General features: G+C 45.4%; 1 protein-coding gene across 4 annotated transcripts in view; it reads right to left on the bottom strand.

The window, feature by feature from the left end:
* The window catches only part of NCF4 (neutrophil cytosolic factor 4), a 122,796-nt gene that overhangs the window by 90,842 nt on the left and 9,106 nt on the right, over positions 1-22,848 (bottom strand). The window contains exon 2 of one of the 4 annotated variants that reach the window (XM_030210088.1): positions 14,643-14,825. The exons of 2 other annotated variants lie outside the window; for them this stretch is intronic. In XM_030210088.1, the coding sequence (XP_030065948.1) occupies positions 14,643-14,674 (32 nt within the window). In that variant the 5' untranslated portion in view covers positions 14,675-14,825. Of the gene's footprint in view, positions 1-14,642; positions 14,897-22,848 lie in introns of those variants that run through there. One more of the 4 variants, XM_030210082.1, reaches the window with a different exon arrangement.

Genomic DNA, 22,848 nt, shown 5'->3' with positions numbered 1-22,848 from the left:
ATGTTAGTAGGAAGCAAGCAGTTGCTGCAATTCCCCAACCCAAGTCCAGAAGGGAAGTTAGGGAATTTCTGGGAGCAGCCGTATTTTGCAGAATTTGGATTCCAAATTTTGCATTGATGGCGAAACCCCTTTACCAGGCCACAAAGGGGGGTGAAAAGGAACCATTTGAATGGGGACCTACTGCTCAACAATCCTTCATTGCCATAAAGAAAGCCCTACTCCAAGCCCCTGCGTTAGGCCTTCCTGATGTGGAGAAACCTTTCTCATTGTATGTCCATGAGCGACAGGGGGTTGCTCTGGGTGTGCTGACCCAGATGATGGGATCCTGGCAGAGGCCTGTTGCATACCTGTCTAAACAGCTGGATGGAGTGGCTAAAGGATGGCCAGCCTGCATGAGGGCTATTGCAGCAACAGCCTTACTGGTCCAGGAAGCAGATAAGCTGACCTTGGGGCAAGAACTGGTTGTTAAAGTCCCCCACGCAGTTCTCACCCTCATGGAGTATAAGGGCAACCATTGGTTTACAAATAACCGCATGGTTAAGTACCAAGCTAGTTTGTGTGAGAATCCACGGATACACCTGGAAACAGTGGCTACATTCAATCCTGCCACTCTTTTGCCAGCATCTGAGGGACCACCGGATCATGACTGTATCCAAACCATGGATGAAGTGTACTCCAGTCGACCAGATCTTAAAGATGTTCCTTGGAGGGACCCAGATGTAATTTATTTCACAGATGGAAGCAGTTACGTGGAGAACTCCAAGCGATTGGCAGGCTATGCTGTGGTGACAGAGGACAAGGTGATAGAAGCAAGAGCCTTGCCCCAAGGAACTTCAGCCCAGAAAGCAGAACTTGTGGCCCTCATACGAGCTCTGGAGCTAGCAGCAGGACTGGTGACCAACATTTATACTGATTCCAAGTATGCCTTCACAACTCTACATGCTCATGGAGCTTTGTATAAGGAAAAGGGACTCATAAATGCCGCAGGCCAACCTGTTAAGTATGGACCTGAAATACTTCAGCTGCTAGAGGCTGTTTGGGCCCCTAAGAAGGTAGCGGTCATTCACTGCAGGGGACATCAAAGGATAGATACTCCAGTGGCCCGAGGGAACCGCCATGCTGATCGGGTGGCCAAGGAAGCTGCTCGAGGACCCCTAGCAAGTACTGTGACTCCCCTGTTCCAAATTCGATTGCAAGAATGGACACCTATGTATACCCAAACGGAAGAGAAATGGGCTCAAGAGGAAGGTGCAGTAAGGAGACCTGATGGCTGGTTACATCTCCCTGATACCAGAGTTCTGGTGCCACGCCACCTAGCTTGGCCTGTAGTGTCTCAAGCTCATGACCTGTCACATTTAGGGAAAACAGCACTAGCCCGCCTACTCAGTCGAGTAGTGGTGCTGGAAGGATTGGATAGTCTGGTTGCCACTGCTTCTGCCCGATGCACTCTCTGTGCCCAGAATAATGCTCATCAGGGACCCCGTATTCCACCAGGAGTTCAGTCTAGGGGACTTCACAGAAATGCCCAGGAGCGGTAGGCTCCGATACCTCTTGGTCATGGTCTGTACCTTTTCTGGGTGGGTGGAAGCATATCCTACAGTCACTGAGAAAGCCACAGAAGTAGCTCGAGCCCTCCTTAGGGATGTCATCCCCAGGTATGGACTGCCCCTTGCTATAGGTTCAGATAATGGTCCCGCCTTTGTTGAAGCTACACTTCAGGCCCTGTCCCGCGCATTGCGCATTACCTGGAAATTGCATTGTGCCTACCGTCCCCAGAGTTCAGGGCAGGTTGAGCGGGCAAACAGAACCTTGAAAAATAGCCTAGCAAAGATTTGTCAGGAAACCCAACTGAAATGGCCACAGGCACTGCCACTAGCCCTCTTCCGCCTCCGATGCACCCCAACTAAAGGAACAGCCCTCTCTCCCTTTGAAATTGTGTATGGGAAGCCCCCAGCCATTTTGCAGGGAATTAAGGGAGACATAGGGATTTTAGGGTCTGCTCAGGTGCAGGAGCAGGTAGCCCTCTTGGGCAAGATAATTTCTGAGCTTCAGTCTTATGTGAGAGAAATAAACCCTGTCCCCTTCCAGGCTCAGGTACATTCCTTCCTGCCAGGGGATAGAGTTTGGGTGAAAGACTGGAGGCTCCAGCCTTTGGGGCCCCGGTGGAAAGGACATTTTACTGTTTTGCTTTCTACCCCTATAGCTGTGAAGGTCGCAGGGATAACTCCATGGGTCCATTGGTCTCGAATTAAGTCTGCTGACCAGACTGAGCCCAGCACGGATCAGACGGAGCCTAAACAGTGGAGAGCAGAAAGTGATCCAGCGGAGCCATTGAAGTTGCGCTTGACCCGAACCAAAGAATCTACTAGCTGAAAAGAAGGGTCAACTGCATACTGCAGGAGCTGCTGAACTTCGGCTTCACACTGAGACTCTTTCTGTCCAGATTCTGGCTTTCTTGGAATTTGAGAGCTTGATCCTTGTCAGTTGAGGGTCTATCCCAACTGGTATAAGAACTCAAAGACTGAGAACATTATATGAGAGTAATCTGTGATTAGCACAGACTGTTGAAATATTATTGCTTAATTAGTTTGCTGTATTTGTTTTAGATTAGGAAGAAAGAAAATGTTAGCAGTTTGGATGCTTTTGTTGTTTTCTACTCCTTGCCTCTTTTTTCCTAATACCCCAACTCGCTCCAATCTTTGGTTACATTCAGTCCAGGAACTAATTAGCCAGGCAAAGATTACTTCCCCTTGTATTGTGTGTTCCCGATTTTCTCCTTATACTACAGATGTCCCAGCTGTACCTGTCCCTGTGCAGCTCCCAGCTCTTATACCTCCCTACTTTTCGAGTTCAGGCCCTTGGAGCCAGGATTATACTTGGTGGTCCTTTTATAATGCTACTTCCCCCTCTGAATAAGGCCAGTCTTTACATCTCCTTATCCAGCTTCTGGAGTGTTTTGTTTAACAAGAGACATCTCAACTGTTCTTCCCATTCCCTGTAACTATACTAATGTTCTCCCAGAAAAAGGGGAATCTGTGTGGGTAGTCTCTCCAGGTACTCCTATGTGCCCTACTACCATACCTGCAGATTATGACCAGGGTGATTATCTGGCTCCTAACCTTACTACTGAGAAGACTATAGTGTCCCGGCCTATTTTCTACTTTCATAAGTCCCCGGGGTATGAAGGGGTTGCATCATATGAGCGGTCTGTCACAATTGGGGATTGGCACCTATGGTGTACAAAGTCTCCATTTCTTCTTAGTTCCCCCTGGGATAGGGGCTCGCATTATGGACATCCTAGTGTCCATCCTGTGCCAACATTTATTGGGAACTTTCCTCGCCCTCTCCTTGGTCATTACTGGCTTTGTGATAATGTCCTCCACATGATTCTTCCCCCCACATATGATTTTTGTGTATTGGTAACTTTGAATTATTTTCCTAAAGTTATTCCTCTCCTCAAGCCACCATCCCCACACCGCTCTAAGCGAGAGGCCTTGTCCTTACCTTCCTCCGTTGCCACAGAGGATGAGGCGATTGAATTAGCCCTCCAGTACATCAATTCTACTTATCCTCTGACTAAAAAGAGACTTGTAGCCCTTTCTGCTACGGCCTGGATTCCAATTGGGGGCCCGGTAGCGGGTATTACTGAACTGGGCATGGCTACCCGGAGACTTCAGTCTCTACTCCATGTTTTAGTTCATGAGCTGAACGTGGTAGTCAATGCATTGCAGGATCAAATTAATGAATTAAGTATAGTTTCTCGGTATAACCGTATGGGTCTTGACTATCTCTTTGCAGCCCAGGGTGGCCTCTGCACAGTGCTAAATTCTTCAGAGTGCTGTACTATTGTTATAAATAGGACGCATGTAGTTAGGCATGCTATGGATAAAGTCCTACAGTTGGCCAGCCTTAATGTGGAGGATTACCGAGGAGGATTAGATCTTACCTCCTGGTGGTGGTCATTGACCTCCTGGATACGTCCTTTGTTTATTTCCCTAATAGTTTTAGTTTTAGCAGGGTTGTTGTTTTGTTTCCTGGCCTCATGTGCTTCGGCAGTATGCCGTCGAACCTTAACAAGTAGAGTAATGGTGATTCACAAGCCTATTCTTAGTTAGGATCACTATAATCTCCAGAGTTTGAGTTGTGAGACTTATCTCTGCATAAGCTGATTTTAGTCTCAAAGGGGGGAATGAGGCAGCCATGGGCATAATTATATATAAGAAGCCATATTAATTCTGTTTAAAAATCTGGTGTTTAAAAGCTTGGTGCTTGAATTCAACTTTTTCAGTTCTGCAAGTGATGGAGGAATGTCATCTGGTTTAGATTATGTTTGCCAAGCTAAAGGTTAGAAAGGTCAGTGAGAAATGAAACTCTGTCCTTTGTGAATGATGGATTGTTAATGCTAGCACATCTGTATACTATTAAATCTTGAGGGGATACTATTATGAATGAACAAAGGAATGAGCCAGACATACTGTAGTTTAAAAGCAGGCAGTTTGTTTAGGATTAGTTTAAAATGCTTAGAAGGAAATAGTTAGATTCTAAATAATTCTAGATATTCCTGATGTTTAGATATGTCTTATAAGGATGCTTACTTTAGAATATGCTGTATTCTGTGTAAATTAATAATTCTGTGTGGAATGTCTGTTCAACTCTCTGTCTGACGTTCTGAGTAGGGCTGCAGTGAAAAGATCAGCATATGGTTTGACTTAACCATAGTCTTAGCTAGTTCTGTGTATGGAGCTGATGGGTGAAAAGGGTCAAGAAAAGTCTTGATTAATTATAGGTAAATGTAGGAATGGTCCTGAAAATAATAACAAACTATAGCTGTATGCTATTAAGTAAGATTGGCCCTTGACCCCTTTAATGAATGCCAGAGTTCAGTTAGCAGTTAGTACTAGGAATATGAGAAATTAATCATAATAACGTGCAGGAGTTCTGGAGCCCAAATGTCTGGTGTGAGGGGCCCAGGTCACAGGTCAGTTTAGGATGTCTGGAACCTATGTAACTGATATTTTTAAAGTAATGATTGGCTGAGGCAAGGTAACCAATCTATTCTTTACCATCTGGAAAGTAAGGGGGGCTAGGAGGGGGCTTAGGACTGTATTTAAGTGGGAGTAGAAGCAGCTTACGTCAGAAAGAGAGCAGAAGGAACAGACAGAAGAAGAAGAGAAGCAGCTGAGACAGAAGCCACAAAGACACAGAGAGCTGAGAAAGAGAAGAAGAGACTTAATGCTGAGGTTCTACTTTGTTTGCTGGCAAATAAAGAAGATTTCTCTCTCATTTTGATGTGTGCTGTCTGACTCCTGAAGTACCACAGATTCTGCTAACAATAGGGGTAATTCATGCATCAATTCCTGCAACACTAATACCCCATGTAATATTTACAGTGCAGCCTTTTCCTGGATAAGCTTGTTGCTCTCTGAGTCCTAAGAGTTAGTGCTGTTATGGTATGGTAGATTCTGCGTGGTTATGCACAAGTTTGTGCATAGTGTTTTGCAGTGGAGGGACTGCGTGTTGGCCATACTGAGATTACATCAAAACATCAATAGAATTTTAATTTGTTATAATATCAGGTGGGGTTTTAGAACACGCTGCAGGGGCTGATGTGTGTTGCAGACAATCACTTCCACACAGAATCTGACCAGGTTTAAATTATAAGACACTGCCTTTCGAGGGATCTTTAAATACAGTTGAGTTGCTTCCATATTTGCATGTGTGTGGTTTAGTGTTGGTAAGTGCTTAAAAAAACATAACATGCCATTATACCAAAACCCCATTTTTAGGTTAAAGTGAAGGTATTATGTGTCAATTAAAGTAACCAGCAGCCCTTCCTCAAGTATCAGTCCATTCACCACTATGCCAAATTTATGCCCCAAGTGAACCAGGCAAAAAACCTCACTCATTGGCCTTCAATCTCACTCGTTTTGATGGGCCACCCTTTGCATCTCTGCACTCTGCTCCAGCATCTTCCTTCCCCTCCCTTCTCTTGCTCCAGCAACTTCCATACCTCCACCCCTTTCAGTCCCACTGCTCCAGCAAAAAATAAAAAGCAGTATAAAGGTGTAAAGTTGCTGTCTAGGCTGCACAGTTGATGGATCTGCTGGTCCCACCCTTTCTGAAATGAATTTCCTGTTTTCAAAGTGCAGAACCAGTGGAGTCAAATGTGGCACAAAGCAGGGGCATAGCCAGACCTCATGGTGGGAGGTGGCCAGAGCCTGAGGTGGGGGGGCACATTTTTGTCTGCCGCTCCGCCCCCTCACCGCCTCCCCACCCCCCAGCCTCCCCGCCATTCCTCCCATCACCCTGCCGCTCTCCATCTACTGCCACAGCGAATACCTCAGTTTCACTAAAAGAAGCGTACCGGACGTGAGGGGAAGACAGCCAGGGCAGGTAACACAGCGGCGCTGGAGACCAGTGCTGGACAACGTTCGGCTGGGGGGGGGGGGGGGGGGGTTGGGGACCCCTACCAGCAAAACCAGGGCCCAGAGGAAATTTGGGGGGGCCCATGCTCCCATGGCCCCACATAGCTATGCCACTGGCACAAAGGTGCAGAGCTGCTGTCCAGGTCACACAGCTGATCTTTCGGTAGGAAGTGGTTTGGCTGGCAGGGAGCTAATGAAGCTGCATCACTAGACATGGAGGTGAGGGGGTACCCATTAAACTTTGCCCAGGGCTCCATAGGTAGTTAAAGTGGTCCTGATCTAACTTCAAAATACCATTTGGTAAGTATGAACTTCCCCTAAAGTTACGGGTCAGGAATCTTTGAAAACTGCTAGATTCATCCTTTACTTTGATCCCATAATTTCAAAAACAACTTTTAAAAACTGTTTCTATCACCTGCACAACTTTGAAATCTCCCTCCATATATCAAGAAGATGAGTCTGATCACATTGGTTGATGCTGTGATAAAGATCATGAGTGGACCACTGTAATGATAATAACCTGTACATCGGTCAAACCACTAAGAGTTTGAACCAGCTCCAACTAATTCAGAATGCTGCAACACAACTGATAGAAAGCTGCAAACATCACACCCTTCCGGAAAAACTAAATTGGCTACCAGTACTTTACAGGGCTAAAATTAAAACTGTTTCATTTTTAAGGTCTATGTGTAGGAGAAGGATAAAGTCTCCACATAAACAACAAAATGAAAAAGTGAGGCAAATCATCAAGCGAAAACAATCCAAGTAGAATAGCACAAAGGGGCCGATATTCAAAGCGATTTAAGCTTAAATGGCCTGTCATCGCCCAACCACGATATTCAGTGGCATTAAAATGGAAAGTGTCACTGAATATCACCTCTGACCGCCCCTCCAAAAAGTAGGATGGTCAGGGGCGGGCCAGGGGGTGGCGTTGTGGAGGAGCTAGGGCTTATACAGGTGCCGACAATATTCAGCCGAGGCCTGCATAAGTTACGTTGTCCTAAATTCACCCTCTTATCTTATGCAGGCCCTGGCTGAATACTGGGCCAGAACCCGCATTAAAAAAAAGTATTTTCCCCCTTCACTTCCCCCTCTTGGCACAGTCCCCCCCCCCCCCCCCCGGACAGCACCCCTGCAAAAACAGCCCCCCAGGCAGCATCCCCATCCCCTTCCCCCTGGTTAGGATAGGACCCCCTGGGACCTACCTGACCTCCCTGGCGATCCTCAGGCGGTAGCTTCTTCAAAATGGCTGCCACAACCTCTTGAGGTAGAAGCTGCCGCTAGGGGAAGCAGTGACGGAGGTTTACTCTTGCTCCCAACGCCCTGTGGGACCACCAAGGAGATCAGGTAGACCCCAAGGAATCCTATCCTGACCAGAGGGAGGGGATGGGGTGCTGCTCAGGGGGGAGCTGTTGTTGGAGGAACGCACATCAGGGGGAGGGTACCAGGAAGGGGGGCTGGAAGGGGGAAAATATTTTTTTAATGCGGGTCCCGGCCCGATATTCAGCCGGGCCCACTCTTAGCCCCCAATATTCAGTGCTAGTGCCAAGACATGGCCAGGCACTGAATACTGGGGGCTAGTTCAGCCAGCGATGGTAAGCATTTTAAAAAAATGCTCACCTCTGCTGACTGAACAAAAAAAGGACCTGACGCAGCTGTGTTTTGGCAAACAATGCCTGCGTCAGGAGCTGCAAAGTTCTAAAAATGTGTCGCTGACAAGGGTTGGTGTTGAATGACTTGGAGCACCCAGACTTCAGTATTCTGTTTTGTCAAGGTCCTCAGACAAAATGGGTCATAGTGCCTAAAGAATAATTTAGCCGCCACATACCTTGAGGCCTTTAAGCTTCTCTTAAGGAGCATCACTATTTGTACCCTCATCAAAAGAAACTGTACAATATGATACCAGCCAATGAGCCTTCTCAGGAGTAGCCCTCACTCTCTGGAACTTACTCCCAGAGAGGGGCTATGTCTTACTCAAAACTATCTCTACTTCAGAAAGCACGTGAAAGCCTGGCTCATCTCAGAAGACATTAATACACGTGGCAACTAACTATTCACTCACTCTGTACCTGGGCTAGATTGCTGTACACCCTGTGACTTAGACCAGTCCCTCATATCTTATTCAACTGTATATATAATTTGCCTTTGGTTTAGCCACCCATCTGTTTATCCCAATGAGCTTGTACTACCTACCTACCTTGTCCTGTTTACAGGGAAGCAAAAAAAAGTAACTCCCTAGAATTTTTTTTTGCATTTTCTCAGCCTTTTCAATGACAAATTTTATGTACGTATTTAGTCATCATACTTACATTTAATTATTTTAAGCTATGTTGATGTTACTGACATTTTAGCGCACTAAAAATGTTCGAGCTTTAACACAGTAAAATAACATCATTCAAATGATACAATTAACAATATGTCATAATTTTGCAGCCACTGTGAATGCTCAGTGTCCACATCCAGCTTTAACACGCCGGCTTTCAGTCATATTGGGAAGTTCTTAACAGCCTTGCCGATCGGTCCCTGTGGAAGGCTATTCCAGATCATCTGCAGCACTTCCTTGAGTTTGGCAACTGTATGCGGCTTTGGGTGGAGCTTATGATAGGCCTCCAATATTGCTCCCCATACAAGTCTAGTCACTGTGACATCATTAACAGTAAGCTGGTACCACTTTTTTTTTTTTTTTTCAAATAATGGTAGTTTTACAGTGTAAACATTTTTGAACACACAAAAATCGTGGGGTGGTCATGCTAAAAAGTCTATAACGTCGCCTTGTTTAAAGATAATCTTATTCCACTTGGCATGTAAATGTAGGTAGGAGTAAAATTTCACTTTGAAATTCCAAGCGCTTGCTGAGAAAACAGCAAAAAACTCTAGGGGGTTACTTTTTTTGTCTAACCCTGTATATATCTATATCTCAGCTGCACTTGCCCCCTCAGTTGCCTATTAAGATGTCTCATTATATGGTACAAATATTTGTATTATATTTATGTTATTTAAATGATCTAATGTATGTCTATTAGGGTACAGTATTTCATCTGCATTGTACTTCTATTGTATCATATTACAGCTAGGAAAGTGAAGACCCAAGAATGTGCGTGCTGATCTTCTAGGGTTCCTGAGTGGCAAATCTATAAGGTCTGACATGTAGGCCGGAGCATTTCCGTGGATGATCTTATGAACAGGGCTGTGGAGTTAGTACAAAAATCCTTCAACTCCGACTCTGACTCCGACTCCTTGGTTTATGGTACCTCCGACTCCGACTCCGACTCCTCAGTTTTTAATATGTATTTTTTTTGCATGTTGACTGAAAGAGTGCAGCATGCAAGGCTGCATGTTAATGTTTGGGTTTAAAATCTATGTCATTGTGACTTTTTATTTTATTTATTAAAGAAACTATAAATATTCATTAATCCTAAAGTTTAAACAAAAAAACACACATAAAAAAACAATGATGTGGTTTTTGAATTTTTCTGGTGTCATTGTTATAGTAACTTTGTCAGCTGTAAAAAATCTTGATAGTTGTGTCTGGCCTCCAGTAGATTTCTGATCTTTTATTGACCCTGAAGTAGATGGAATGTTTTCATTGCTATCTTTCTCATTCACAGCTTCTAACACTTTAGGATGGAAACACTGCAAGTGTCTTTTTAAATTTGATGCTCTTGTAGGTGCATTTTTTTCATAACCACTGAAACTGCTAATTTTTGCATCACATGCTTTTTCACCATCATCATCTTCTATAATACATTGACATACATAATGTTTCCCATCTGTTGATATTGTAAAGTGTTCATAAACAGCAGACTTTGTCATGTTTCCTGACATTCTTTTTGCCATTGTGAATGGTGTGCCACTTCCACTAAAATATAAAGCTCTTCTTGCAGAGAGAGAGGAAGTTGGGTGGAGTCTCTCTGCTGCCTTATCTGTGTGTGCTGAATGATCTTCTCTTGGAGCTTAAGTTCACTGTGGGGTCAGAGAGGAGGTGCTCTACAGCAGGTCAGTAAATGCAAAGGGAGACTGAGCAGAGGAAAGCAAAATAGTTCAGCTGGACTTCATACTAGTGAAACAACTAGGTACTAAGCTTTATTCACAGCAGAGAAGTACTTTATTCAAATGTATGAGGAGTCGGAGTCGGTACATTTTTGCCGACTCCAACTCCGACTCAATGTACCCAAAATTGCTGCCGACTCCGACTCCACGACTCCAACTCCACAGCCCTGCTTATGAATACCTCTGATACTGTATCGTGTTAGTACTATTACTAGGATTCAGTATGCCATCTTCAACTTTACCTCATTGATTGTAGTTATGCTTAAATTTGGTCATTTTACTACTGTTATGCTGTTAACAAAATTGGAAGCTTTATATTAAGCTGTTCCTGCTGTACACCACCTTGGGTGAATCTCTTCATAAAAGTGGTTAATAAATCCCAATAAATAAATTAATATAATACTAGCATACAACTTTCAGCAGATAGATACATGTGTGCTCCACCCATGCTCTGCCCATGTGTACACTTGCCTGCAAACTATGTGCTATCAAAGATATATGCACAGTTTCAGAATAGTGTGTATGCGGAATATTGCCATATATGCATCTATGCATATGTGGTGCCTTAAGGAAGGTGCAAAAGCTAATAGCCAAAAAAACACAAGGAGCTTTCAAAATTGAGAGCGTCTCAACTTCAGTTTACTGATCAGACCCGACATGGTCTGCGTTTCGGCAACAAATGCCTGCGTCATGATATTTATGATTTTTAAGTTAAGATATGTTCTATTTATTGATTGATTGATATTTATCTGTCTAGACCCCTGACGCAGGCATTTGTCGCTGAAATGCGGACCATGTCGGTTCTGATCAATACAGTGAAGTTGAGACGCATTCAGTTTTGAAGGCTCCTTGTGCTTTTTTGGCTATTCGCTTTCACTTCCTTGCCTTTGGATTCCCTCTCCTCTGTAGCCTAAAGGAAGGTGTCCAGGTTAGTGGCGTAGCCAGACCTGACATTTTGGGTGGGCCAATAGCTAATATGGGTGGGCACTAAGTATATAGGTATGAGTAGTGTTTCTTGGGTTTTACAAAATAATGCTTTAGAATGCACTTGATGATGGATTTCTATGTAGTCTGCCCAACAGCTGCCCTGCATCAACATAAACCACATGCATACTTAATGGAAAAAACAATATTTTTAAATATAGTTACATTATCCCATATCTAAAACTTGAACAGACATAAGCCTATTATAATGGGAAACATTTCAACACACATGATGCCGTCAACCCTGCCCTCTCCCCATAGTCTAGCATCTCCTTCCCCCCCCCCCCCCCCCCCCCCGAAGCACATCAGCATTAAATATAAAACGTTTTGTTTTTTAATATCTTGGTCACTGCAGAGACCATCCCCACCCCAAAACCACCAACATGAAATATGCAACCTTTGTTTATTATTATTATTTTAACCTGGGCACTGAGCCCATCCCTGCCCAGAAACTCACCAACACAAAATGCAAAACTTTTTTTTTTAAATTTTTAACCTGGGAACTGAGCCCTCCCCCCCCCCCCCCCACCACCAACCCACACCCAACAAACCCACCAACATTACACTACATATAACTCCCCTCCCCCCCCCAGGTAGTGAAGAGCCCACCCTCACCCAGTAGCCCACTAGCATTACATAATAAGCATTAAAACATTTGTTTTACCTGGGCTTGAGTTTCTGAAAAGACTTCAGTTATGCACCCTATGCAGTCAGCGTGCATGCGGTGCAGAGCACTGTGTGTGCTGGCTCCTGTACCTATTTGTGGCTGCGGGGGAGTGCTGAGGCCTTTGACTGAACTGATCACTGAGGGCCCAACTTCTCCAGCAGAGTCCAGGTCCTAGGGGGAGCACAATGCTGGCACGTAGACACAGTGGAGAGCGGGTCTGCCAAGCTGCAAGGGTGGCATATTTTTCTGCTGTACAGCAATGGGGGAGAGAGGGTCCTGAGTGGTAGGGTAACAGGTGCCGGTAAGGACAGAGCACTATCGCAGCAGCGGCACTAGAAAACAGCTACAATGTGCGCCGTGGGGATGAGCCCACAGGCACAGAGGAGATTGGGTCCGGCAGAGCCACAAGGGCAGCAGATTTTTCTGTTGTGCGGCTGTGGGAGAAAGGGGGTACTGAGGGGCAGGGTAGCAGGCAGGCACTGGTAAGAACAGAGCACTAGAAAACAATGTGCGCCTCAGGGCTGAGCCCACAGGCACAGAGAAGCCTAGACGACAGAGCCTTGAGGGCGGCAGATTTTTCTGTTGTGCCTTGTGAGGCCATGTGTACATCGGGGGGGGGGGGGGGGGGTGACTAGGGGGCAGGGCAACAGTCACCAATAACAGCAGACCACTACAGCATCAGCAGCACTAAAATGCAGCCGTGATGTGCTCCGTGGGGATGAGCCAGTAAACTGACTCGGTCAGAGCAGGTCCTGGTCCTCCCATTTCTCCCACTCCTGGGCTGGTCCCAGACCTCTCCACCACCCCTGCGTCCCACTGCGGCTGCAAAAAAAATAAAATTAAAAATGTGCGCGGGGCTGTAACCCTGCATGCTACCCTCGGTCCCCTACAGCATTCTTTTCTTCACCCGTCGTCGGCAGCGCTGCCATTCGTTCACACAGGCAGCTCCGCTCCCCTTTGCTGCGGCGTCCATCTGGCCCTCTCTGATGCACTTCCTGTCTACATAGGGCCAGATGGACGTGGCAGAGGGGTGCGGAGCTGCCTGTGTGAATGAATGGCAGCGCTGCCGGCGACAGGCAAAGAAAAGAATGCTGCAGGAACCGAGGCAGCACCGGCAGGGAGGACATGCGAGGGGATGTTGGGTGGACGGGCCTGAAGGAAAAGTGGCTGGGCCTGGGCCCGTCCAGGCCCGCCCGTGGCTATGCCCCTGGGTTACAGAATTACCTGAGTAGTTCTCCCCTGAACTGCCAAAACTATGTCCCTGCATTTATCACTACCCAATTCTATTAAAGCCCTTTGTGCACATGGGTAAACCATTATACAACCCCCCTTCTCCACCCCCAGTGTCATGATAAGATTGTACATAAGTACATAAGCACCGCCATACTGGGAAAAGACCAAGGATCCATCAAGGCCAGCTTCCTGTCTCTGACAGCAGCCAATCCAGGCTTCAAGAACCCGGCAACCCCCCCCCCCCCCCCAAAAAAAAAAAAAAATTAATAAATGTTCAATGGACTTTTCCCTCAGGAATCTGTCCAACCCCCCTTTAAATTCTGTAAGGCCAGCTGCTGTCACTACATTCTCCAGGATCTTTCAATGCATAAACAGAGTAGAAAAGTAAATGGGGGCGGGGGGGGGGGGGGGGGGGGGGAGATCATATTAAAAAATGGAAGTGCACGATTTTTTAGCTTATTGCACCAGTCTGGAAATTTTGTGCAGAATACTTTTTCAGTCTTAAAACCATAACTGAAATGCGTTTTGGATAGAGAAAAGCATGGTTGGGAAATCACCTCCTCTTAGCACACAGGCGCTGCATGCTCTACCCCCAAACCACAACAGTTATATTAAGTTCATTTTGTGCTGTAAATACTGTACATTGCCAATTTGAAAACTGCTTGATACTGTACATGAATAAGAAGTACACGGCTGATTGAGAAGATATTGCTGAGGTCGCAGTGACAGCTGTCCACCTTTTATTATAAAAATAATAACATGGGAAATATGTACAGTATCTCTAGGTCACAAAAGGAGAGCCAGGAATAAGACCAACAAAGCGCAAAAGAACATGAAAATATAGAGAAATTAATATGCAAACTGTTTTTAAATGTCTAACTCTCATTCCTCTTAATAGATCTTTCAAATGCTTGCTCTATATGACTCAGGCCTAGATTAAATTTTCTGTCAGATGAAAGAGGAGCCTGACATGACAGCTCTTACACACGCCCACAGCAGGGCTACTTCTTAGCAGGCTATAACATTTTGTTTTCAGCTTTCTAAGAATGTATGCATTACACTGGGGTTGAAGACAGGGGCGATAACTGCTGGCAAGGTAGACATCAGAAAGAAGAAAATCAGCTATATCACTTTCTTTTATACTGCCTTGTATTTAGCTTTACAAACCATAGTGCAGGTGCAGGAGATGTCTCAGCTGGCTTTAGAAAAAAAAAAGAGTTTACTCTCTAACAAGGGAAGCCTGAGGAAAACCAGGAAGCCTTTTGTGTAGGTTGGAAACTCACCTCTCATCTCTCAGTTGGCGTGGCAAGGACATCCTCTGCTGTCTCAGCTATTAATATATGACCACCAGAATCAAAATATTAGAAGCTGCCCTAGTTCTGGGTCGTTATTAGAGGAAGGAGTGTGGAATCATGCAGGCCTCACAAAGCAAATCTCCGTAATGCATCAGATGTTAGTCTTTGAACCTAGTATGAGGAAAACCCAGGGCGAGAGAGAGATAATGTTCTTCCCCAATCACGAAACTTTGTGTCAGAAGTGGAAGTCACAACTGAAAGACAAGCATCTGTTACAAAAATGAGAACAAAGAAGGGAGGGGGAGGAAGAAAGGAAGGAAGGACGTAGAGGTGGGGAAACACTTCAGAAAAGAAGGGGCGTTTACTTGTGTGGTAACAAGGTCCCCTGTGTAAAGTGCCAGAGACTGCATGCCCTCCCATTCTCTAAACTGTTCTGACAGGCTGTGGCAGATAGCTAGACTAGATTCACAAGCAGACAGCACATAATTTGTGGGGCCCTCAGTGACAAAAAATAGTGTTAGAAGAGATAAGCCCAAAAGCCCTCCTTGAAGGGCCCAATTAACCATTGGCTGGGCTACTTACTGAGATGATGTGCTCAGGTCGCCTGTAGAAGGTTCTGCATGTAGTTGGTTTTGCTGTAGGAGGTGGGTTTATGTCCAGGAGGGTTATGAAATTGGCTTCTTCAAATCAAAATATTTTTCCTGTTGGATTCTTATACTCCCAGGACAGGCACCCTTGAGGGGTGGGCTGCTGGCAAGAGTATTTAATGTATCCCCTCTGAGAATCATGTATTTCCTGCTCCTCAGAGGTGTCTTACCTACCCACTTGCCTTATGTGTGGTTTGCGCTGGACTTAGTTTCTGTGGGATCAGAGGGGTTACAAAGGGCGGGGGGGGGGGGGGGGGCTAGGATTGTGCAGCGGTGGACACCTGAGCTATGGGGGTTGTGGCTCATGGAGGATGAGTCATAACAATAAGCAAGGGGCACGATTTGATTAGTATGGTGGAACACAAGACTTGGTTAAAGGCCCATGCCTGCACCAGGGCTCTTGCTGTCAAGGCAGAGCTATGAGAACTGGGTGTTATTGTTCAGATTTCCTGATTACCAATTTAAAGAGTTGTGAATAAACAAAGCTGTGGCCTACAGTTTATTTTCAATGTGTGTGTTGTTGAACTATTGTAAGCAGTGTTGGGGGATTAAACTATGAAGGCAAGGGAAGGGGTGGGCCACATTAAATAAGGAAGGAAAAAGGGTAAAGATTGGGGGGGGGGGGGGGGGGGATAAGGACATTGTATGTAGGCACTCCCAGCTCCAGTGGTTAGTGTAACAGTGATCAGATTCTCCATTTATTTAGTTCATTAAGCTGTTCTTATTATAAAGTCTCTATGGATTTCATGGCAGAGGCTGAAGAAAATTCCAGAATTATAAACATTGTGATCCACTCACTTACAGAATCCCCTCCCATCTGGGCTACTGCAATCTGCTTCTCATACCAGTCTCTTCAAAATTCAGCAGCACAGTTTATCTGTTAATCATGCAATTTCCCTTTTCAAATCACTACACTATATTCCTGTCTGCTTCTGCCAGGGCCGGCTCATGGGATAGTGGCACCCTGAGCCAACTTGCGTTGGTGACGCTTCGTCCCCCCCATGGGTGCGGCATGTCTCCCCCCTCCCGGTCCATTCTCTCTTTCCCCTTCCTCTGTTCCCCACTCTGCAGGTATAGCACAGCTCTCACCTTTCTCACTCCCCCACAGTCCTGTACGTTTACCAGCTGCAGCAGCATAACAGGCTGTCATTGGTGAGCCCCTGGGTCTTCCCTCTGCTGTGTCCTGCCCACAGGAAATTGCATCAAAGCAAAAAGGACATAGCAGAGGTAAGACCAAGGGGCTGGCCGAAGGTAGCCTACCATACTGCTGTTGCTGCTGCCAGCAACCAACATAAACTTTACAGGTCCACGGGGGACTGGGAGAGGTGAGGGAGATGTGCTAGACCCACAGGAAGAGGGACAGAGGAGGGAGAAAGAGAAAAGGGAGAAACTGGATCAGGCTGGAGGTGGGTGGGGAGGAGGAAGAATAGACTTTTATCCTGTAGACCAGGTGAGGTCAGAGGCTGGGTATTTTGGCACGCTTACTCATCCATGTCCTGGGCCAGTACCTCAACTGATCCAGTGGTTAAGCTGGCCCTGACTTCTGCATAAAATTCTTATAGCTGCCTACAAGTGTATTCACTCCTCAGCTCCTTATTGCCTCTCTTCTTTACACTTGCGTACCTCCTCCCAAACTTCATTCACTTGACAAGCTGCTCCTATGTATGCCCTTCTCCCCCATTCCCAAATCTAGGCACAGAACTTTCTATCTTGCTGAACTGAATGCCTAGAATTGCCTTCCTAAAAGCATGTGCCAGGCTCCTTCCCTTGCCAGATTAAAATCCAGCCTGAAAACTCATCTCTTCAAGATTACTTTTACTGTTTAAACCAGGGGCCAATTTTGGAGGGGGGGGGGGCTGGGGAAACAATGCATACCTCCTCTCTCCTCCCCCCTGCACACATTGGAAATATCTTTGCTGTCAGGGATGCTAAAGCACCACCAGCCAAAGAAATGCAGTGCCCGAGTTATTCACCACTTCATTACGTGCTTCTGTAATGCAGAAGTTGATGGCGTTCCTCTAGCCACTGACTCCAGGACTCCCTGAGCATGCTCAGTTCTTGTGTGAACTGAGGATGCACAAGAAGTCCATGCGTCGGCGGCAGGAGACATGCTGCAGACTTCTGCATTACAGAAGCAGTGCAAGGAAAGGAGCGGATCAGGCACTGCATTTCTTTGACTGGTGGGAATTTGGCAGGCTTGGGAGGCACGTAGCTCTTTCAGATATAAGAAACACTTTCTGATGGTTTGGGATAGTTACATTCAACACAGGACACCACAGGGTAGGAGTCTTCTTTTGAATACCTTATAGTCTATTTGATGTGGAACTTGATGGTTCTTAGTTCTAAGTCTGTAATGTCCTCTGCAGTGCGTTCTTTCTAACAAAAAAGATGCCGGCACTCAAATGCTAGGCCACCCATCAGAAATGAGGTGATCACTGAGAGACCCACCACACAATATCCAGGCCCCCTGCAACCAGTCACAGAATCTATGACAAGGCAGAATTGGTGTGTACAGCTTGAGCTCTTTCATTAAAACTTGAGGTCCATGGGTCAATTTTAGCAGATAATGGAAAAGGTGCCGGTACTCAGTATCCCCAAGTACCCCCTCAAAAATTCCCTGGTCCTCTGTCTCCTTCTGCTCTACCTTCTTTTTTTGGACTCTGAAAGCCATAAGAAACCAGGCTGCCTGTGATATAAGGTTTTCTTTGGTTTGGGATTGAGTAGGTGGGGGGGGGGGGGGGGGGGGGGGGGAATATATTTGAGCTGGTGAGCCTCATTTTGTTTGTTGCTCTTAGCTAATACTGAAGGAACTGTTTTCATTATGCTTATGTGTTCCAAATGTCTCTGCTATGCTTTGCTTGGTTACTGACTCACCATAGTAACATAGTAAATGATGGCAGATAAAGACCTGTATGGTCCATCCAGTCTGCCTAACAAGATAAACTCAATTACATGGTATGTGATACTTTATTTGTATACCTGAGTTTGATTTGTCCTTGCCATTCTCAGGGCACAGACCGTAGAAGTCTGCCCAGCACTGTTCTGAAGCTAATGTCGAAGCCCCTTAAAATTTACACTCCAGCCTATCCCTATCTATTTAGTCATGATCAGGGCATAGACCGTAGAAGTCTGTCCAGCTCTGATTTTGTTTCCCAATTACCGGCGTCGCCACCCAATCTCTGCTAAGATTCCGCGGAACCATTCCTTCTAAACAGGATTCCTTTGTGTTTATCCCACCAATACCATTGTTTAACTCTAATAATGAGATGTAATAAATGAAGATAAGGGGGGGGGGGGGAGAGATTTGAGCACGTAATTTTATTGTAAAATATTGAACAACTCAAGTGTTTATTTACTGGACTGTATCTTTCTTTATATGTTCAATAAAATATGTTTAAACTTAAATATGTGGTGTAGCCACAGGGGTGGTGCCCTCACTTCAGGCTCAGGCCCTCTCCAAATCTGCAGCACTGTCTTCAACAGCTACCATCACACAATCACCCACCCACCAGTGCTTTAATTTAAGATGTTCTACAGCTGTAAGATGTGTTTCTTGCAAAACAGCAATGCCTGCTTTTTGATGCTGCAACTGCTGCAGAATCTTCAACCTTTTAGATCATACAGCTAATGCCACCCATATTCCAAGTTACCATTCTAATTCGGTGGGGGTGGGGGGGAGGGGGCATGGATCTAAGTCAAAAAATTGTCTATTTTGATGAGATAACACCTGATGCAGAAAGGACCATCCTAGCCACTAGTCTCCTTCATCCATCTCACTGAATAGAGCACAAGTAACACACCCACCACAGTATTGACAAGCTAGCAAATCTCCCACTGTACTAATTCTATTCCAGAGCCAAATTCCTCCCCCTCTCTTTCTGTACTTATCACCCCAAAATGTAAAAATTCTCTCCTACCCTCCCAATCCCTCCCCCTACCAAAGTCCATACTAATCCTATTCTTAACCCCTACATCCTTTCTAAAGAAAACTCATTATGGTATTGGTAACTTTGCAACACCTGCCCCCATCCCCACCCCTGCTAGAAACAATTGTGATCCTCTAACCCCTTAGCTCAAAGACTGATGTTCACCCACAATATGCAATTCTCAAGGAAATAGAGAAGGATAAAGAGGGATCTAGTCCCTCCCAAAATGGAAAATAGTTTCCTCAAGTAACCAGGAAACAAAGCGCTCCCCTGACAACTAGTCCAGTCCTTGTTTGAGATCCCATATGCATCAACTGAGACAATGGCTATAAGACAGCTCTGCTACCTCACAGAGTTCGCAGAGAGTAATCAAACAAAACATAGGACCCCAGGAAATAGGTAATCATTAGGAGGGCCACCTGTCTGACAGGCCAGAGTTGACATGTTCTCCAAGCCTATATAAAAAAGTGGGACAAGTCTCTCAGTGTGGTGAAACCACTCCAGAAGGTTCCCAGTGTATATATAACAACAGTGTCTCAATGCATAGCAGCAGGCAACTAAGACAAGGCATGCTAAATCTCTCAGCCCAAATGATGAATAACTATAATTGTCAATCGCCGAAGGAGACTCTGTAAAGCGACGTCCACCCAAAGACCCCCAGCCAGGGGTAGATGGAACATTATGGAGCTCCCATGAGGTAGTCCAAGAATAAAGCATTCTGAGGTGGAAATTGGAATCATGACCCAGTCAGTAAAGATGATATCCTGCCACACACAAGGAATGAAGCATAGGACTGAGAAGAGTTTCAAAGTAGGTTCTAGAGAAAGAGAAGGGCATGGAAAACAATATCATGTGTACATCCCAAGCAATTAGCAAGGAAACACACGTGAGTGGGATGAAGACTTGTCCACTGCAGGATAACCTTAGGCAATGCCGCTCCAAGAAATGTTGTCGAACCACTATCCAATGAAGGGAGATTCCACAAGGAAAAAGTACCACAGCATCCGCCATTGTGCAGGTACATTGGAACCAAATACTCTTCGCCATAACTATTACCAAGCTACAGTTACTCCAACCAAAAGCCCAAAATTATCAGAAAAGGGCAATCCAAGTCTTACCCTCAGTCTAGAGGTCCACTGCCGCAGAAGTGCCCGGTTCCTGAAGCTGGTCAATGAAAGTCTGTCCAATAAAGAACAGAAACCCTACATAATATATTAACTAATCACAATAACATTTCTACTATACATCAGCCACTGACTCTAGCACTCCCCAACCATGTTCAGTTCATGCATGAACTGAGCATGCTTGGGGAATAAAGAACAGAAACCCTACATATTATGTCGCAGTCCAAGTCTGTGTGCATGTTCCACATGTATGGCCCCCAGATGTTCCGGTAAGTGCAGATCCCTGGAAGCCCAGGCCTCTAGAAATCCAATTAATTCCTTGTCCTCTATGGATTTAGGGAGGCAAATTGTTCCTTCTCAACCTGTTCTCTAAATTGTTAATTTTTCTTCATAGGTGGTTGAGAGTTTTCTTTAACTGGTCCTCCAGGTCACTGGTCCTTTGTTGAACCTGTGAAAATTCCTTATTTAGGGTTTCCAAATGTTCAGCACCTTTTCCAATTTAATGTCAGTGGGTGATAGTCATCAGTCCAACACCAATTCTATCGCTGTGGCTACCTCAGCAGCCACCTCCGCAATCCAGGCAGCCCCTACATTGAATGTAGCAGGGCTAGAGGGAGCCACCATCTTATCCTCCCCTGGCCTGGTATGGTCGTGATTCTTACGGAGAGTTTTAGACACCATCTGCTCAAAGTGGAGTTCTGTTTACACCATGGCTCCATGCTTCAAGTGGTCCCCAGTCGACCTTGATATTTGGAGCCAAGAAAACTAAAGCTGTGAGGGGGTTTGAAAGGAGGTAGTGGGAGAGTCAGATTTCACTTACTACCGGGCATGGTGTCATGTGACCTGTTACTCCACATATTTAAACCTTACATCTTCCTGCTCATACAAATGATTTTGTTAGGGCCCTGGACTGAAGCATGCACCTACTGGAGCTGATATTTTTTCTTATTTACATTAATTAAATAGGCTGATCACTAACCATGTAAATAACCCAAGCACTCCTTTAAATATTTACAGTCTCACCATGCAATTGAAGATCCTCAGTTTAACCCCAGATATTACTATTTACATTAAATTTCAGTCACAGCCTTTGCTGTCCTAACACAGATCTGATTAGTTGTTTTTGCTCAGTCTTATTTTGTCAGTCTTCAATAGTTGGGAAAGTCCATCATATCTCTGAAAAGCACTGGACATATCTGATATGTGCTGTGACAAACACATCACCCCAGATGCTGAGGGAAAAGGGGTGAGAGAGCAAAGGATAGTGAGACCACATACTGCTCCTCTAACCCCAGAAGAATGCAGCTCTCACAGCCAAAATCCGAATCTTACTGAAAATAATTAGGGACAATTAAGCCCTGAGCTGAGGAAGTTTTATTAGCAAGGGAGCAAGTGCAGGAGATACTTAGAGTCAGGGGTTGGAATTAGGACCCCTTGCCAATCAATAGAGCCCTGTGACTCAGGAGTTTCTCCAACAACCAGTAAGAAGGGTGTGGGTGAGATGACTCCCTGGGTTCATAGGTACATTACGCAGCCCAGGAAGGAGGGGTGTGGCCTACCTGTAAGCCCTCTTGCTTCCCTTTTCAAACAGGGAGAGGAAGAACCTGGGGAGATGGGAGAAGATACCCTGGAGTTCAGCTGAGGACACAGCCTTAGAATTTGAAGCCACAGGTTACTTAAGCTGTAGCTTTCCTTTTTTCCTTTCTACTTTGGAAGGCCTGTGGAAACTGGTAAATGTGAGAGTTTGCTAAGGCAGGTGGCCTTCCCACCTTGCTCTTTCTTTCCCCCAGGACAGGTAAGAGAGGGGTAGTGTGAGGCAGAGTAATGTTTTTTATCCAAATTCCAGCTGGCAATGCTGAAATAGTTTCCTTTTTGTTTACTACTACTTAACATTTCTAGAGCGCTACTAGGGTTACGCAGCGCTGTACAGTTTAACAAAGAAGGACAGTCCCTGCTCGAAGGAGCTTACAATCTAAAGGACGAAATGTCAAGTTGGGGCAGTCAAGATTTCCTGAATAGAGGTGTAGTGGTTAGGTGCTGAAGGCAACACTGAAGAGGTGGGCTTTGAGTAAGGATTTGAAGATGGGCAGGGAGGGGGCCTGGCGTATGGGCTCAGGGTTTATTGAATTAAAAGCCACCTGATTTCAATGTTGAGCAGAGGGGCAGCTTCCTCTGTACCAAGGACTCATGTATAGGAAATAAGGAACTAGATATAGATGCAGATGTAAACCGGTCTTGCTATCCCAGGTTAGAAGGGGCTCGAGAGGCACTGTATGTTTTTATCACTTACTCACTCTGGTCCTGTCAGCTCATTCACTCAGGAACCATACGCCACTCAGAAGATTTAAAGAACTGGAACATTTTATTAACTTCTTAACTGATGGTTTCCACTGCATTGGTCTTCATACAGTTCAATTGCGAATTATATTGCTTTCCAGGTGACCATAAGCAATAATACAATTCCAGAGTTAATACATGTACTTAACCCTCATGCTTG

The sequence above is a fragment of the Microcaecilia unicolor genome, chromosome 1, assembly GCF_901765095.1.
Source record: "Microcaecilia unicolor chromosome 1, aMicUni1.1, whole genome shotgun sequence".
NCBI classification, from domain to species: Eukaryota; Metazoa; Chordata; class Amphibia; order Gymnophiona; family Siphonopidae; genus Microcaecilia; species Microcaecilia unicolor.
Note: the sequence above shows the minus strand (reverse complement) of the source record. Positions and strands in the feature narration are given on the sequence as shown.